Source organism: Oncorhynchus mykiss, chromosome 13 (assembly GCF_057628025.1).
Source record: "Oncorhynchus mykiss isolate SJ-2025 chromosome 13, ASM5762802v1, whole genome shotgun sequence".
Classification (NCBI taxonomy): Eukaryota; Metazoa; Chordata; class Actinopteri; order Salmoniformes; family Salmonidae; genus Oncorhynchus; species Oncorhynchus mykiss.
In genome coordinates, this window is record NC_143034.1 from 65,365,933 (window position 1) to 65,383,799 (window position 17,867).

The window sequence follows — 17,867 nt, forward strand, 5'->3', positions numbered from 1 at the left end:
TCAACAATCTACACACATTACCCTATAATGACAAAGCGAAAAGGGTTTAGAACTGCTTGCTAATATTTACATAAGTACTCAGACCATTTGCAATGAGACTCGAAATTGCACGTAGGTGCATCCTGTTTCCATTGATCATCCTTGAGATGTTTCTACAACTTGGAGTCCACCTGTGGTAAATTCAATTGATTGGACATGATTTGGAAAGGCACACACCTGTCAACATAAGGTCCTACTGTTGACAGTGCATGTCAGAGCAAAAACCAAGCCATGAGGTCGAAGGAATTGTCCATAGAGCTCCAAGACAGGATTGTGTCGAGGCACAGATCTGGGGAAGTGTACCAAAATATTTCTGCAGCATTGAAGGTCCTCAATAACACAGTGGCCTCAATCATTCTTAAATGGAAGAAGTTTGGAACCCCCTAGACTCTTCCTAGAGCTGGCCGCCCAGCCAAACTGAGCAATCGGGGGAGAAGGACCTTGGTCAGGGAGGTGACTAAGAACCCAGTGATCACTCTGACAGAGCTCCAGAGTTCCTCTGTGGAGATGAAAGAACCTTCCAGAAGGACAACCATCTCTGCAGCACTCCACCAATCAGGCCATTATTGTAATGTCCAAACGGAAGCCACTCCTCAGTAAAAGGCACACAACAGCCTGCTTGGAGTTTGCCAAAAGGCACCTAAAGGACTCTGACCATGAGAAACAAGATTCTCTGGTCTGATGAAACAAGGGTCAACTCTTTGGCCTGAATGCCAAGCGTCAACACTGGAGGAAACCTGGCACCATCCCTACGGTGAAGCATGGTGGTGGCAGCATCATGCTGTGGGGATGTTTTTCAGTGGCAGGGACTGGAAGACTAGTCAGGATCGAGGGCAAGATGAACGGAGCAAAGTACAGAGAGATCCTTGATGAAAACCTGCTCCAGTGTGCTCAGGACCTCAGACTGGGGCAAAGGTTCACCTTCCAACAGGACAACGATCCTTAGTGCACAGCCAAGACAACACAATGTCTGAATGTCCTTGAGTGGCCCAACCAGAGCCCAGACTTGAAACCGATCTAACATCTCTGAAGAGACCTGAAAATAGCTGTGCAGCAACACTCCCCACCCCAACCTGACCGAGCTTGAGAGGACCTGCAGAGAACAATGGGAGAAACTCCCCAAATACAGGTGTGCCACGCTTGTAGCGTCATACCCAAAAAGACCAGACGCTGTAATCGCTGCCAAAAGTGCTATAACAAAATACTGAGTAAAGGGTCTGAATACTTATGAATATGGAATGGTTCAGTTTTGTATTTTTAATACATTTGCAAAAATTTCTAAACCTGTTTTTGCTTTGTCATTATGTGGTTTTGTGTGTAGATTGAGGAATAAAAACGATTTAATCAATTTTAGGATAAGGCTGTATCGTAAAAAGTATTTTTCTGAATACTTTCCGAAGGCACTGTCTACTTATGTTTGTCATTTTTCTGCTGTTGGGAAGAGAATGACGTCATACAGAAAAATGTTGGTAGGACAAGGCTGTGTTTGTTTGTTCACATGGAAGTCAGTGATTTATGTTTACTGTAGGTTTGAGGCAATACAAATGTGATGTGACAAAATGAAAGGGCATTTAGTGGACTAAAATGGCCCACTGTTTTAGTTCTTTTGACAATAATTAGACTACAACATTATTCAAATGGTAAAATGTAACTAAGACAATTATATTTTAGTCAAAATGACTAAGACTAAAATACTCTAAAAGATTGCCAAAATGAACACTGTTACTAGATATAGCCTGGTACCAGATCTGTAAGCGCTTTCTTGCCAACTGGCATCAGTGGTTTCTTTCAGCACGATTATTCTGAAATTATAACGATATACATCATCTGCATAGACCAGGCTAGGGTTTGATGGGTGTGGGACAGATCTGGGACCAGGCTAGGGTATGATGGGTGTGGGAAGTTATCCTATGAGGTCGATCCGCTCACCTGTGGCCAGGAGCGTGGCGGTGGGGTCAAAGGTCATGCTGGCAATGGGCACATTGTGGATGGCCCTCCAGGAGCGTGTGCACTGGGCTTGCTTCCAGTCCCATTGCTTCAGCAGCAGAGCCTTGCTGGCTGTTACCAGGATCTGGGGAGGGAAGGAGGAATGGATGGAGAGAAAGGGTGAGGGGGGAGGAAAGGGGAATAAAGATGTCCCCATGCTTCCCAGCTGAAACAGTTTGGTAGAGTTTGTGCATATATTATGACAACATTTTTGTGACGTTTTTGTTCATTTTGCACTTCAGTAGTCTTTTTTTGGGGCTGTTCGGGCACACAACATTTTTTCTGGAGGCAAGCTGAAGTTCGGAGGTGAAGTCTTCAGCCCTTCGTCGATGATCAGTCAAGAGTAGGGATTCTTCAAGAAAGTCTAGTCATTCAAGGAGTGACGACTTGTTTTCATGAAAAAGGCGACAGCCGAACTGAAGCACGCTGATGCCTTAAGGTAGTCAAACTAAGTACCGAGTGTGACACTAAGGCTGTGTTTTCACGGGCAGCACAATTCTGATATTTTTTAAGAGTAAATTGGTTTCTTGACCAATCTGATCAGATCTTTTTAGACCAATTGGGCAAAAGATCAGAACTGGGCTGCCTGTGTAAATGCAGCCGTAGGTCTGGAACAGACCATCATATTATGTCAAATGTTTTACCTCATCATCAAGGCTGAGGGCGAATGATGTAATGTCCTCCTGATCATCCTGCAATTACAACAGTGATGGAAATGAAAATCTGTACAGACATTAAATGAATGTCTGAACTAGCTGCACACAAGTGTTGAGAGAGAGAGAGAGACAGTCTCACCTGTTCAATACTGTGAACAATCTTCCCTGTAACGATTTGCAAGACGTTGACACGTGTGCCACACGTACAAAATATGAATTTCTCATCTTTACTGATCTGTAACGTAGGAAAACATATTGAAATACCATAACATATCTGTCAACGGTATAGCTAGTTAATTATTGCTACAGTAACGTTAGTTGGCTAGCTAACTGTTTTACAGATGGAGGTAACTATCAGTGATAAATAACTTACCTGTACTTTTCCTCCCTTGTAGAATGGTTCGATAGTGCTGGAAACAGCATAGCTACATGAAGAAGAAAAAAAAACAACGGCAATTTAGCAAGAAGATAGCTAACGCCGGGCAAATCTGAGCTATCTAGCTAGCTGGCTATCCACGTGAAGTGCGTTCGACTTACTTGGTCTTGAACTGGAGATTGCTTTTTGCCATCTTGCTTTGGAAGACGTGAGTAAACCCCCACAATTTGCAGTTTAAGGACAGCTGAACTGATTTAGATCACTTGTTGTTAGAATTCATTAGCTTCGATCAACAAAATCCCCACATGTGTTGTTCAAGAGGTGGCTTTCGGTCTCTCACATTGTACGTCATATGACAGCGAGCGTGGAAAAAAAACGCACGACAGGGTGATTGGCTAGAATGCACAGCCGAACGTTTTGGGCTTCTTTGCAGTAAGAAGTTCACCGAGGAAAAAACTCGATACATGTTAAACCATTTTATATTCTATGTGTTTTCTGCACCATACACAGAAAGATAAAATTATACTGAATATAAATGTATACAAATATACATAGGGTGCATTTCATTGATGTAATACAAATAAAATGATGAACAAACTGCCAAATGTCCCACACCTGTAACCGTTGACAATACAATCGAGAAGAGATGATAATAGAGAGTAAACACCTATTGAAAACGACAAAAAAGTTATTATTCACAGCTAGGGGACTGACGACTGGTGCTAGAACAGGAGGGAAACGACACGGTCTATTACAATTTAGCCCAGTTCCGTGCTTTATATAATTTAGAGGTTTTTGAATATGTCAGTGCGCATGGTCACTCCTTTTTGTTACGACAGGAATGTTCATCTGTGTGTGTGTTCTCTGACTTGCCTCCATGAGTGTGTATGATACGTTAATAGACAACAGGAATGGATACTTGCTGAACAGAGGTGATTATTATGGTGAGTAAATAACTTAATAACTATATTTGTAACTTGAGCAATCAAAGGTTTAGTATGTTATTGACAATAGGTGTAAATTATTTATCAAATATTTCTGTTATAATATAAAATGTTTGTATTATTTCATGGCTATGTTGTTTTACTATTCGTTTTGATTTATAACTCTTTACAAAGATTGAACGGCATTTGTCAAACTGTGATGTTTGCGGGGCAGACATTCCCTTTTCCTTATGTTTAAAAACAGAGCCACTACCAAAATATACTTGTGCTCTGAAAGCCACTACCAAAATATACTTGTGCTCTGAAAGCCACTACCAAAATATACTTGTGCTCTGAAAGCCACTACCAAAATATACTTGTGCTCTGAAAGCCACTACAGAAAAGATTGCAAGGGGTGGGGGTTAAAAACACACTTTTTTTTTTAATCAGTCATGACATGCTGAACATTTAAAACGTTCTTAATTATTTCATGTCATTCCTAGTTATGAGAATAAACAGAACTGGGTTTTTTTTAGTCACATGGTCTGTCTCATATTATGACGTTCCAGAAGAAGTCTATTGTCACTGCTCATGGGTGACACTGAATTGTTGACATTATTATGGGCTGGTGGTGGCCCTTTCTTTAGGCTAAATATTCATTATTACAAACCAGAATTATATACTTTCTCAGATTGTAACATACATACTTCTGTATTCTGCTCTAGTCTCAGTGCACTTTTGTGCTCTGGATAAAATAATCTGTGAAATGCATTTTGCGTTAAAAAAAGAGAGAAGAAGAACCTATCAATATAAAGTATAAATAAAGTAAAGACACTTTTCTGTAACTGTTGTGTTCAGGCCGACCCGGACATGTCTTCGCAGAGTGGAGGTCATGATGTGGAGCTGTTCGTAGAGACCCCAGACTATGACCTGATCTGCACCATTTGCCAGGGGGTCCTCAGGTGCCCAGTAAGAGCTGCATGCCACCACATCTTCTGCAAGAAATGCATTTTACAATGGCTGAAGAGGTACTGCCTGTGCCTCATCACAAGAAAACATTATTGCGTCCACAGATCATGGTTGGATGAAGAGACAGTTTCCCAGACAGTTTCTCCATTGAAATAGCTTCATAGTCCCACTGTCCCAAAATGTCTAAAATTCACATTGTCGTAGTATAGGCCTATAGTAATAGTTATTAGTATATTTGTTACTACTGTAGCCTAAATTTAAACCGATGATGACAATTTGTGAGTGAAGATGATTCATTATTGTTCTTGAGGTGCAGACAGCAGACCTGCCCCTGCTGCAGAAAGCCTGTCAACCAGAGCTTGATATTTGTGATGTTCAAGCTAAGCAAGGTGATCGGTCGCCTAAAGATCAAGGTAAGTAAATGTTTTGATAGAGAAAAAACACACACTTGGAGCAACCTAATCTCTTGCAGCAAACTTCTGCTTACTTGCCCCATGGGTGTGTTCATGCTTAATCTCATAGAGCCAGATGCGTGTGCCTCTGAATATTGCATATACTCCGACAGACTGGCACACAAGATTAGCACATGCTAACTTGGTAAGTAAGTATTAATGGATCATCAGATACTCTTGTTAAAAGCTGGCATTAAATATGTAACAATCGCTTTGTTAAATAAAAAGTTACTGAAAAGTCACCAGATTACTCTTTGACCAAATTGAGATCAGGAGCATCCTGTTTCCATTGATCATCCTTGAGATGTTTCTACAATGTGATTGGATTCCACCTGTGGTAAATTCAATTGATTGGACATGATTTGGAAAGGCACACACCTGTCTATATAAGTTCCCACAGTTGACAGTGCATGTCAGAGCAAAAACCAAGCCATGAGGTTGAAGGAATTGTCCGTAGAGCTCCAAGACAGGATTGTGTCGAGGCACAGATCTGGGGAAGGGTACCAAAAAAATTCTGCAGCATTGAAGGTCCCCAAGAACACAGTGGCCTAGATCATTCTTAAATGGAAGAAGTTTGGAACCCCCTAGACTCTTCCTAGAGCTGCCCGCCCAGTCAAACTGAGTAATCAGGGGAGAAGGGCCTTGTTCAGGGAGGTGACCAAGAACCCGATGGTCACTCTGACAGAGCTCTAGAGTTCCTCTGTGGAGATGGGAGAACCTTACAGAAGGACAACCATCTCTGCAGCACTCCACCAATCATACCTTTATGGTAGTGGCCAGACAGAAGCCACTCCTCAGAAAAGGGCACATGATAGCCCGCTTGGAGTTTGCTCAAAGGCACCTAAAGGTAATGAGAAACAAGATACCATGGTCTGATTAAACGAAGATGGAACTCTTTGGCCTGAATGCCAAGCTTCACATCTGAAGGTAACCTGGCACCATCCCTATGGTGAAGCATGGTGGTGGCAGCATCATGCTGTGGGTATGTTTTTCAGCGGCAGGGACTAGGAGACTAGTCAGGAAAGATGAACGGAGCAAAGTGCAGAGATACCTGATGACAACCTCTTCCAGAGCGCTCAGGACCTCAGAGTGGGGAGCAGGTTCACCTTCCAACAGGATAACGACCCTAGGCACACAGCCAAGAAAACATAGAAGTGGCTTTGGGACAAGTCTCTGAATGTCCTTGAGTGGCCCAGCTAGAGCCCGGACTTGAAAACGATCAAAGATCTCTGGAGAGACTGGAAAATAGCTGTGCAGCGATGCTCCCCATCCAACCTGACAGAGCTTGAAAGGATCTGCAGAGAAGAATGGGAGAAACTCCCCAAATACAGGTGTGCCAAGCTTGTAGTGTCCTACCCAAGAAGACTTGATGCTGTAATCGCTACCAAAGGTGCTTCAACTAAGTAAAGGGTCTGAATACTTATGTAGATGTGATATTTATTTATTTTTATTATAAATGTGCAAAAATTTTGAAAAAACAGTTTTTGCTTTGTCATTATGGGGTATTGTGTGTAGCTTGATGAGGGGGGGGGGGGAAACAATTTAATCAATTTAGAATAAGGCTGTAATGTAACAAAATGTGGAAAATGCCAAGGGGTCTGAATACTTTCCGAATGCACTGTACTCCTTACCCTTTGACCTCTGCCCTTCTCTCCCCCATCTTTTCCCCCAGTGTAAAAACAAGGTCCGTGGCTGCCCGCATACCTTAGCCCTGTCAGAGCAGTACTGCCACAGCATGAGCTGCCTGTTCGAGCTCATTCCCTGCCCCTACCAGGGCTGCCGTGCCCAGCTCCTCCGCAGGGACCTGGATGCCCACGCCAGGCACTGTGAGCACTGGAGCCAACCCTGCCACATGGGCTGTGGCACTGTGCTGTCCCACCGCACCCAGGCCAAGCACAACTGCTACAGGCAGCTGAGGCATGAGTACGAGGCCAGGCAGAGGAACCACCGGGCCATCGCAGCAGCCCTCCAAAGGAAGATGAGGAGGATGCAGAGCACCATGGCCGACATGAAGAGGCAGATCGGCCTGATCTGTGAGAGCCTGGAGGTCATGGACGAACTGGAGGAGGTGGAAGAGGAGGACCTGGGTGAAACCAGTGGGAGTTTCAGTAGCAGTAACAGCAGCTCCTGAGTCCTGATGCAATGTATTTATAAAAATGACTCCCACACACAATTATCTCTGACACTTGAACTGTTTAGGACTATGCAGATTTTAATTTTATTCCTAGCACTAAGTATGAAAGACCTGTGGAAATTGAATTTTCAGGGATGGACTGCTTCAAATAGCACATTTAGTCATAATTGCTTTGAGGGTGTGTTGATATTGAAACTTCATATTTCATTTGAAAATGTATAAAGTTAGAACAATTTTGTACGGCGTCCTTTAACATTTTGATTTGTAAAGGATGATATATTTTACAAATAAAGTCAGCAACCTTTAACCTGTGTGATTTGTTGTGTTATATCATTATGTATATGCACATTCTACATGTGACAATAAAAACAAATGTTTCACCTGTTTGCATGAAATGTTACTTCCAGGAGGTCCAATGTTGGCCCTTTCTGGCTATAATAAACCACCGCAACTATTTATATATTCCATATGGAACAAAGCTCACCAACCACAGCAACATGCAATTCCATAATAAGACATACAACTCCGATTTTTGTATGCATAGAAGTCAGTATATTTTAAAAATATTAAATAGAATCCAGAAGTTTAATCATACAGATTACAGGGTGTAGAAAATATCGCGATGTTTGCCCTCATATAAATCCAAACGGAACCAGGCTAGGGCCTTCTTCCTGTTATACAGAACACGTAAGTAACATGTCGAACAATTCTTTATTCAATGAAATCCACAAGCATCTCTGTGATCTCATTACAGACTTCACTGTTTGATGGCAGAAATCCTTAATTGTACTGTTAACAGTTGATTTAGAACCAAATTGAAAAATGTTTAGGCAATTAATGATAGTTGTGAATGACTGAAGGTAACACAAGTTCCTAGTTAGCGCACATGGCTACAATACAAAATATCGATGTGGTACTTGTTATGTTTACTGTACAATATGTAAATGTAACGTTCATAACCCCTAACGATGCGACGCCGTTCATTACGTGCATGTTTATCATATAATATTTCATTCGCTAGCCAGTGCGCTAAGCAATTCCACGAGCCATGATGTTGATTGGGCCTTGGTGACGTGAATTTAGGTAGCTCATCGTTACTTATTCTGCCGTTTAATCCTTATTCAACAGCAAATGGCGGACAACGCCGGTGGAGAACGTGGAGGTTTCCGTGGAGGGTTTGGCAGTGGCGACCGGGGTCGTGGTCGTGGACGCGGTAGAGGCCGTGGTCGCGGTCGTGGACGCGGTGCCAGGGGCGGCAAGTCCGAGGACAAGGAAGTAAGTTGACATCCTTGAGCCCTTGTTTTTCTTTCTGGTCACAATGAAGGCGATTACGAATGAAGACTAAACTGGCCTGAGTGACGTTGCATGTGCAATATGTTGGGTTTTATATTAATTCAAGTGATGCTTAGTCTGACTTTGAAACCCTACATAAGTTGATTCTGCAGACCTTTGTCAGCAAGGCTTGGCCTGGAGTGGCTTAGTTCTTTCCTGTAGTGTCTGCTAGAGAGAACTGAGATGGTTTGAGGCCCTGCTGTGTCTCTTCCATGGCAAGGTTATAGGTATATCTCAGACAACTAATAGTTGGTGGTCCTGTGGCTCAGTAGTTGAGAGCATGGAGTTTGCAGGGTTGGGTTTGATTCCCACTTGTGTGAGAAAAAACCCTTCTCATGTGCCACATGTGTCGCTTTGTTTACTCTACTAAATGTTTAAAAATATATATTTTTGAAATTCATATGAATGTTTCTCTATCAGTGGGTGCCAGTGACAAAGCTGGGCCGCCTTGTTAAGGACATGAAGATCAAGTCTCTGGAGGAGATCTATCTCTACTCCCTGCCCATAAAGGTAAATGACAACTTAATGGTTTCCATAGCTGTACATGTTATTAAACTAAAAGCACTATGAGCAGTTCACTCATATGGTGTGTTTATAATAGCTTTGTTTCCATCCTGCCTCTTCTGAAAGTGTTTTATCATGTTATAGGAGTCTGAGATCATTGACTTCTTCCTGGGGTCCTCGTTGAAAGATGAGGTGCTGAAGATTATGCCTGTCCAGAAGCAGACCAGGGCTGGCCAGCGCACCAGGTTCAAGGCCTTTGTTGCCATTGGTGACTACAACGGCCATGTGGGCCTGGGGGTGAAGTGCTCCAAGGAGGTGGCCACTGCCATTCGAGGAGCCATCATCCTGGCAAAGCTGTCCATCGTGCCTGTGAGGAGGGGATACTGGGGGAACAAAATCGGCAAGCCCCACACCGTGCCATGCAAGGTGACTGGTCGTTGTGGCTCCGTCCTGGTGCGTCTGATCCCTGCGCCCCGTGGTACTGGCATCGTGTCTGCCCCTGTGCCCAAGAAGCTGCTCACAATGGCTGGTATCGATGATTGCTACACCTCGGCCAGGGGCTGCACTGCCACTCTAGGCAACTTCGGTAAGAAACCTACACTGTGTGGCTAATTTTCAATGGTGTTTTAATGGGTATTATCAGTGCTGCCGCAACCCCCTCCTAGCTCTGCTCAGCTTCACCCATAAGTGGTATAGTTGTCGTTAATCAGGAGGTAAACTAACGAGTATGGTAATGCACGGCAGAAAGACTTCCTAATAGTCTCTTCTGTTCCCCCTTTCTGTGCTCAACATCTAGCCCCAGTCACTACAGTAGCCTAGTTGGGTACATAAAAGTGAATTGATACTAAGTGTTTGTCTTTACAGCCAAGGCTACCTTTGATGCCATCTCCAAGACCTACAGCTACCTGACCCCTGATCTGTGGAAGGAGACGGTCTTCACCAAGTCTCCTTACCAGGTCAGTTCTAACGCCTTGATGCCCTTCACATTCATGATATCGGGTTTATAAAGCCCTTTTCCGTGTCTCATTGGAAGGATGTGAACAAAGTAAATGTTGCCTTTGTATTGCCCGTTCATCGTCTCAAAAGTGGATGGGTTACTGAAGGAGGCATACAGTAATTATTGTGGTTGTCTTTGAGGGGTGCGCACCGAATCCTTTCAATTCGATTAACTGCAACACAACTGTAGCGAGACATGATAGATCTAATATACAAATGGGCAGTCTAGATCTGTGTTACTGTGGTATGTGATATATTAAACACTAACAGACCTGGTTCTTATTACAAATCAAAACTTAGTTAAGTATGTTGACATTAAGGAACTTGGATGTGTGAAAGTGTCAATTTTGTGTCCTGCAGGAGTTCACTGATCACCTGGCCAAGACCCACACCAGGGTGTCTGTGCAGAGGACGGCCGCAGCTGTCCCGGCATCCTCCTAAACACTTTTGTACAGTGGATTAAATAAAGGGTTTAACACCATTACTGTCTCCTAAAACTGATGTGCTGTAATGTGGCTATAATATGAATCAAGATGTAAGATGCTGATGGCTAGCTAGATCATGTGACAGCAATAAGATCAAACTCTATTTTGGGCATTTTGACACCATGGTTAATTATTACTTCAGGTAATGAGGACTTCAAGGGGTTAGCCCCCTCCAAATCTGGATTTAACCAGCACTGCTGTTAACCCCCAGTCTTCCCTAAAAATCAGATTGATTTAGACCTTGGAGACAAGGTCAGCATGGACTTGAGTGCAGTAAGTGTTTAGGACAACCTTATTGCTGTATCCCACAAGTTTTGTAAGTTAAAGTGGTGAAATTTCAAGCAAATAAACAAAGACCAGGGAGATTTTCCATGATATGGAGCAATGAAGTTGTTCCATAATACTAATTTTTTTATTTATTTTTTTACCCCTATTTCTCCCCAATTTCATGGTATCCAATTGTTTAGTAGCTACTCTCTTGTCTCATCGCTACAACTCCCGTACGGGCTCGAGACGAAGGTTGAAAGTCATGCGTCCTCTGATACACACCCCGAACCAAGCCGCACTGCTTCTTAACACAGCGCGCATCCAACCCGGAAGCCAGCCGCACCAATGTGTCGGAGGAAACGCCGTGCACCTGGCAACCTTGGTTAGTGTGCCCGGCCCGCCACAGGGGTCGCTGGTGCGCGATGAGACAAGGATATCCCTACTGGCCAAGCCCTCCCTAACCCGGACGACGCTAGGCCAATTGTGAGTCGCCCCACGGACCTGAGTTAAATCTCTGGCAAGACTTGACAATGGCCATCTAGCAATGATCAATAAACTTGACAGGGCTTGAATAATTTTTTGCATATATTGTGCAAAGCACTTATCCAGAAAGACTCACTGCTGAAGTGGATTTTAGCGTACTATAAAAACTGGTTATATCTGAATGCTGACAGCTGTGGTAAATCGTAGCGTATACCATGGTTGGTAACCAGTTTAAGAGTAAGACACCTTGGGGGGGTTTGATATATCCAATATACCACAGATAAGGGCTGTATCCAGGCACTGACTTAGTCCACATGAATACTTTCTGAAGGCACTGTGGCAACAGCGCCAATGCTCCTGCATCTCATTACAAGCTTTGGTCTTTCCATTTAAGGTTGAGCATCACCACATCTCTTTAGCACATACACACTGATTGGTGTCACCTCATTAGCATGTTCCACCTGTGCTAGTTGCCATCACATTAGTGGGAAGGTGTTACACTTCTGCTGGCTCAGGTGCTATTTAAGAGTGACTGGCCCAGTGGTCTTGATAATGGAAAAATAATCAAACCATTTTGAATTAATTGAAAAACTCTTTTAGAATCAAACTATGAACATCTGAGATGTGCTATCATGTAGATTTAATCATGGCTGCATATTTCACATTGCTGGACTTGAATTCAACCAAGATGAATCCCAAATGTGTCATTTCTTGTATTCAAGACTTTTCCACTCAGACCCCAATGCGTTTTGATCAAGTGAGAAGCAGGGACGGGCAATCAAATACTTTGAGATTCAGTACTACTTGTGGCAGTGTACTTGCAGCCCAGCGGGACTAGACCTCAACAGTTCCTATTCAAGAATGGTTTGAGTTCTGGAGATGGCTAAAAACTGCTGGAGTCAAGGGTAAATGCAGCTCATTCAAAAAAGTTGTCTGTTACTACAGCTAAACAATACAATGAGGACAATTATTTTTTCGCAATAAACATTTACTCTACATTTCATACATAGGAGAGAGACTTGGAACATAGGGGTTATATTGTTTAAGCTTTTGCCTCGGCCGCCATCATCCTGTCTTTCTGCTTCATCAGACATTTCCTTGAGCTGGCGTAGGCTCCCAGATCCCCATCTACAACAGAGGAAGGACAACAGTTTGACAATGCAATGGAACAGTAGCCTCACAGCCTTAACATTTCTGCATTCCACTGCAGGAAATTCTTCCCTGGAGGTGTCATGAAATGATTTATATTGAAAAACATTCGGGCAGCAGCACTTAAGTTTCGAAATGTTTACTACTGAACACAACTGACACTTGAAGTTATGTTTCACTATATTGGATCACTCCGCGGCGGAGGGATACATCTGAGGTGAGGATTTACAGATTTACTCCCGTGTACACCTGTGTCATGGCTGGGGTCCACCCCTATATATAGACCCCATGACCGCAACACTTTATTGCTGAGGTTGCACTGTCACTCCTTTCTCTCAGGTGGGGTGGAGATGCTAAGGATGTGCCGCTGGGAGCTGGTCAGCACAGACGCCTCCCAATTCGGCTGGGGGGGTGTGACTAAGGGCAGGGTGGCCAGCGGCTGTTGGCTACACCCTTGGAGCACCCTAGAGCTGTACTGCTGGCCCTTCCACATCTGAAGGGAAGACATGTCCTGGTGAGAATGGACAACACCACAGTGGTGGCTTTCATCAACCATCAGGGTGGACTGAGGTCGCACTGCCCCTCTCTTATGGCACGGGAACTCCTTCTCTGGGCATCCTGAATGTGGCAGAGGATATGCTCACAAGGGAGGGCCCACCACCTTGGGACTAGAGCCTACATCCCCAGGTGGTGCAGCACCTGTGGCACAAGTTCGGGAGGGCGCAGGTGGACCCGTTTGCCTCCCTGGACAATGCGCACAGCCCCCTGTGGTACTCCATGTCGGAGCCACCTGGGCCTCTGTGCTTGGATTCTCTGGCTCACAATTGGCCAGGGCTGGAGCTTTATGCATTCCCTCCCGTTTCCCCTGATCCAGGCTGTGCTGGACAGGACCAGGAGCATCATCTGCTTCTGGTGGCCCCATACTGGCCCAGACTTCTCCTGTCGCTGTTGTCTGGGACACCATGGCAACTTCCCGAGACCAGACCTGCTGTCTCAGGCCGGTGAACTCTGTGGCATCGGAGGCCGCACCGCCTCAGTCTGTGGGATTGGCCACTGAACGGCACCAATGGTCCACGTTAAGACTACAAGAGGGTGTAATGAACACCATGCAGAACGCTAGGGCGCCTGCTATAACCGCGGCATACCAGTTGCGCTGGCGGTTGTTCTGCTCTTGGTGCACTAGTATTGAGATTTGGCCCAAGTCATGCGGGGTGCACTATGTCCTCCAATACCTGCAGTCTCGCTTGGATGAGGGCTTCACAGCCTCTACACTGAGAGGGTATTTGGCTGCTATATCTGCCTGTCATGTGGGGTGGATGGACAGGTCAGTGGGGCGCCAGCCCTTGGTCTCCAGGTTTATGAAGGGGGTTTGTCCCCTGCTAGGACCCCAGCTAGGACCCACTCAATGGCGAGCTGGGATCTGGATGTGGTCTTGGCAGCTTTGGCAGAGCCGCCTTTAGAAACGTTGGAGTCTGCTTCCCTGAAACACCTCTCTATGAAGGTGGCTTTCTTGGTAGCGATTATTTCATGAAGAGGGTGGCTGAGCTCCATCCTCTTTCGGTAAGTTCTGAGTGCTACCGGATGGACCCCGGGGGGAGGAGTACATATCTCCGTCCCAACCCTTCATTCCTCCTGAAGGTTCTGTCAGACAGGCATGTGAACATCCCTTTTATCCTGTCTGCTTATGACCCTCCTCTCCGGCATGCTGTGGCTGCCTATGTGGAGCGGACACAGTCAGTGAGAACAGACCAGATCTTTGTCTGCTATGACGAGAGTCCTGGGGGCTGGGCTATCAAAGTGGAGGCTCTCTCACTGGATCGAGGAAACGATTACGACAGCATATCGCCTAGCTGGGATCTGTGGTGGCACATTCAACACGAGGTGTTGGTGTGTCCTGGGCTCTACTGCGAGGAGTGCCCTCACTGATATCTGTGCTGCGGCCAGCTGGGCTTCCTCGTGGACCTTTGCTAGGTACTATCGGGTAAATGTGGCACCTCCCTCTGCGGTTGGTTCAGTGGTCCTGGGCGTCGCCTCCCCTTCCGGGGATGTGCCGGGACCCCTCTTCCACAATGACGGCCCCTGCGTCTTGGTCCCACGCTGGGACTTCGCCGCTGGCTGGCCAGGTCCCTCTAGCACTGACTAATCTGGTACACCAAAATATTTGAGTGATCCAATATAGTGAAACATAACGAAGGTTACGTATGTAACCACGGTTATGTGAGCTATATGGATCACTCCAATCTTTTACGGTGCTAGAGGGGCCTCAAATTATGTAGATAACATGTCACGGCCATGGGGTCTATATATGGGGGCGGACCCTAGCCGTTACACAGGTTTACACGGGAGTAAATCTGTAAATCCTCACCTGGGATGTATCCCTCCGCTGCGAAGTGATACCAATATATTGGCGTGATCCATATAGCTCCCATAACCGTGGTTACATATGTAACCTTCATTTTTCCAGGTTTGGGTCTGTTGATCTTCTCTCTCTGGCAAGTTTTTTTTTCCCATCAGTGTTATTCAGAAATTAAAACATACATCTGCAGACTCAATAACGGGTGCTGTCAGTGGTTGGAGGTTCGAGCGACGCATAGGCCTAGCTGTCATTCTTGGAACATGGAACATGCTATCAACAGTGTTACTGCCATATTTACAACCCTGAATTGTAATTGAGGCATGACTGGAGTGAGTGGTACTTACAGCGTGACTGGTAGGCCTTGGCCACGTCTGCAAACTGCTGCAGCTCCTTGGAACAGTTCTGATGGTAGCTGGTACCCTCCCTCTGCTGGCAGGCCCTCAGACGCTCCTGGACCACCTTCACAATCTCCTGGTCCACCTTACTGGGCGGGCGGGGGAGGGACACACACACAACAGACAGCTGTTAGGGACAAGGGTAGGGTGGTTGTGAATTCACTAAACAGGACAAGCCGATGAATGGTTAAAAGCAGTGGGTAACACGGAACCCAAACCGGCTGTGCGCGTGCGCCATCGTGCACAAATGTATTTTGTCCCCCCACACCAAATGCAGGTTAAAATATCAAAAACTCTGAACCAATTATATTAATTTGGGGATAGGTCGAAAAACATTAAACATTTATGGCAATTTAGCTAGTTAGCTTGCACTTGCTAGCTAATTTGTCCTGGGATATAAACATTGAGTTGTTATTTTGTCTGAAATGCACAAGGTCCTCTACTCCGCCAATTAATCCACACATAAAACGGTCAACCGAATCGTTTCTAATCATCTCTCTTCCTTCCAGGCTTTTTCTTCTCTTGACTTTATATTGCAATTGGCAACTTTCATAAATTAGGTGCAAGACCTCGTTCGTCTTTCAGTCACCCACGTGGGTATAACCAGTGATGAGATGGCACGTGGGTACCTGCTTCTATAAACCAATGAGGAGATGGGAGAGGCAGGACTTCTGATCTGTGTCAGAACTTAATTTCTATTTTAGCCCTTGGCAACGCAGACACTCGTTGGCGCAATAATTGAATAACGGATTTCTAAATCTATTTTGCAACGCACGCAAAGCGAGCGGTGTAGTCAGCCTGTAACTGTCCTATCATATCTGACCACAGAACATTAATCTCTTGGACAAACTATGTAAGGTCAACTTCCCGGTAACCAATTGATGCGGATCAGACTTTTCATACAACAGATGTGGAAAGCCTTTCGTGAACTTGCACTTGACTTTTCCCCCTCTTACTAGCGGACTTTGCTGATAGGTACTTTGAGGGAAAATGACTTAATATGACTGGTTGTCCCACCTAGCCATTTGAAGATGAATGCACTAACTAAGTCGCTCTGGATAAGATGGTCTACTTTTTTTTACAGTATGTCTTGTCATTTAATCCAGTCAATGGGTTTTTCCTCATGATGAGAGTTGGTGTAGAGGGGTGTCAAACTTCTGGAGGACCAGTGTCTGCTGGTTTTCACACAATACTTTATTTCAGACTGGAAAACCATGACTATGTCCTTAACGACCTTCATTGGGAGGAAAGTAAAGCCAGAGGCACTGTGGCCCTCGAGCTTGAAAGAGGAATACATACTGATCTCTCCTCCACTGCATCTCAGCCTCATAGTAACAGGTGTAGTCTCCCTCTGTGCACTCGGTCAGCTCTGGGACACGGCGGAACTTCTGGTGGTAGTAGTTGTACTTGTTGCCAGAGTGGATACCCTCCACAAGTTCTGTTGAGAGATGAGGGGAACATGTCAACATTTACTTCTTGTTGATCATGTGGTACAAAGTACTTAAGGAGTCGTATTGCTGACTGATTTCACATGAAAGGATTGGTGAAAGCTATGTGGAACTTCCAGTCCAATGTTAGATCAGTGATATTACTGGAAAGAGGTGAAGGATGCATTTCTAGACCCTGAATTACAGTAATATGATATTTAATGAGTAGTATCTAGCTAGTGTCAAGTGCATTGCGCTGCATGCAACATTATGCACTACACCTGAATAAACTAAAACTGCAACACACATAGCTACCGAGCTAGGTAGAAAGCATAACCGCAACACTTGCTAGTTTTGACAGCTAACCCTATCTAGTAAGCTAACTGAAACAATTTCTCTGAACTCCACATCTGTCATTTGAAATCCTCTATCATTATAAATGTTTAATGCCATGGTCTGTCTCCATGTATCTCGCTAGATATCCAACATTAGCTAGTGTTAGCAACCCCACAGATGGGTTAGTTCAAAATATTTGCCAAAACGTTAGCTTAGCTAGCTAGCTCACCTCTGAATGTGGTGACAGGGAGGTCCACGGAATAATAGAAGAGTTTAGTCAAAATCAGGGCTGGGTTGGGAAGGGTCGTCTGCTTGTCCACGATGGGAGTCTGGCGGGGAGGCTCTGGATACGCATCTTTATCATAGTCCGATGGCATTTTGCTGTCTTTTGTTAAAGAACAAAAATAAACTTATTGAATTCGACCTCTTCTACGCTTCTGCGCATGCGTAGGAGGAACAACATGGCGTTGGAGGTCAGAAGTAAGTATAACATGTAATATGGTGAACATAAATAACATTTCAGTAAGATTACCAAAAAACGATGTATACATTTTATTTACACCCTTTATCTCGAATATTACATTTACATTTCTTTCATTTTT

The 17,867-nt window shown here is 44.7% G+C and overlaps 4 protein-coding genes and 1 non-coding gene across 11 annotated transcripts in view; 3 read left to right on the forward strand and 2 right to left on the reverse strand.

The window, feature by feature from the left end:
- Positions 1 to 4,487, reverse strand: part of LOC110486894 (transducin beta-like protein 3) — a 32,086-nt gene extending 27,599 nt beyond the window's left edge. Inside the window, exons 1-5 of the mRNA XM_036941604.2 lie at positions 3,219 to 4,487; positions 3,055 to 3,106; positions 2,821 to 2,916; positions 2,670 to 2,717; positions 1,969 to 2,110 (exon numbers count right to left, since the gene is read on the reverse strand). Coding sequence (XP_036797499.1) covers positions 1,969 to 2,110; positions 2,670 to 2,717; positions 2,821 to 2,916; positions 3,055 to 3,106; positions 3,219 to 3,250 — 370 coding nt within the window. The 5' untranslated portion in view covers positions 3,251 to 4,487. The remainder of the gene's footprint in view (positions 1 to 1,968; positions 2,111 to 2,669; positions 2,718 to 2,820; positions 2,917 to 3,054; positions 3,107 to 3,218) is intronic.
- LOC110486876 (RING finger protein 151) lies at positions 3,435 to 7,842 on the forward strand. Of its 7 annotated transcripts, none has more exons than XM_036941606.2 (5): positions 3,487 to 4,001; positions 4,839 to 5,008; positions 5,260 to 5,362; positions 5,472 to 5,546; positions 7,074 to 7,842. In XM_036941606.2, the coding sequence occupies exons 1-5, from the start codon at positions 3,999 to 4,001 to the stop codon at positions 7,530 to 7,532; spliced, it is 810 nt and encodes a 269-aa protein (XP_036797501.1). In that variant the 5' UTR covers positions 3,487 to 3,998; the 3' UTR covers positions 7,533 to 7,842. The 7 variants fall into 7 exon arrangements, with proteins under 7 accessions (XP_036797503.1, XP_036797504.1, XP_036797501.1 ...); XM_036941607.2 differs by having other exon boundaries at positions 3,520 to 4,001; positions 5,266 to 5,362; XM_036941608.2 differs by lacking the exon at positions 5,472 to 5,546 and having other exon boundaries at positions 3,435 to 4,001.
- Positions 7,843 to 8,195: 353 nt separating this feature from the next.
- On the forward strand, positions 8,196 to 10,848 carry LOC110515850 (small ribosomal subunit protein uS5). Its single transcript, XM_036941612.2, has 6 exons — positions 8,196 to 8,222; positions 8,664 to 8,810; positions 9,288 to 9,377; positions 9,516 to 9,957; positions 10,236 to 10,327; positions 10,728 to 10,848. Exons 2-6 carry the CDS (start codon positions 8,667 to 8,669, stop codon positions 10,806 to 10,808), a joined length of 849 nt encoding a protein of 282 aa, XP_036797507.1. The 5' UTR covers positions 8,196 to 8,222; positions 8,664 to 8,666; the 3' UTR covers positions 10,809 to 10,848.
- LOC118938613 (small nucleolar RNA SNORA9) lies at positions 8,975 to 9,111 on the forward strand. The gene has a single exon (XR_005035820.1). It is a non-coding gene; the product is annotated as a small nucleolar RNA SNORA9 (small nucleolar RNA).
- Positions 10,849 to 12,228: 1,380 nt separating the features above from the next.
- Positions 12,229 to 17,695, reverse strand: nduba (NADH dehydrogenase 1 beta subcomplex subunit 10). The gene is given in 4 exon segments (NM_001160603.2): positions 12,229 to 12,730; positions 15,452 to 15,591; positions 16,802 to 16,940; positions 17,495 to 17,695. Coding segments are annotated over 4 exon segments (513 nt in total). The 5' UTR covers positions 17,643 to 17,695; the 3' UTR covers positions 12,229 to 12,644.
- Between the last annotated feature and the right edge of the window lie 172 nt (positions 17,696 to 17,867).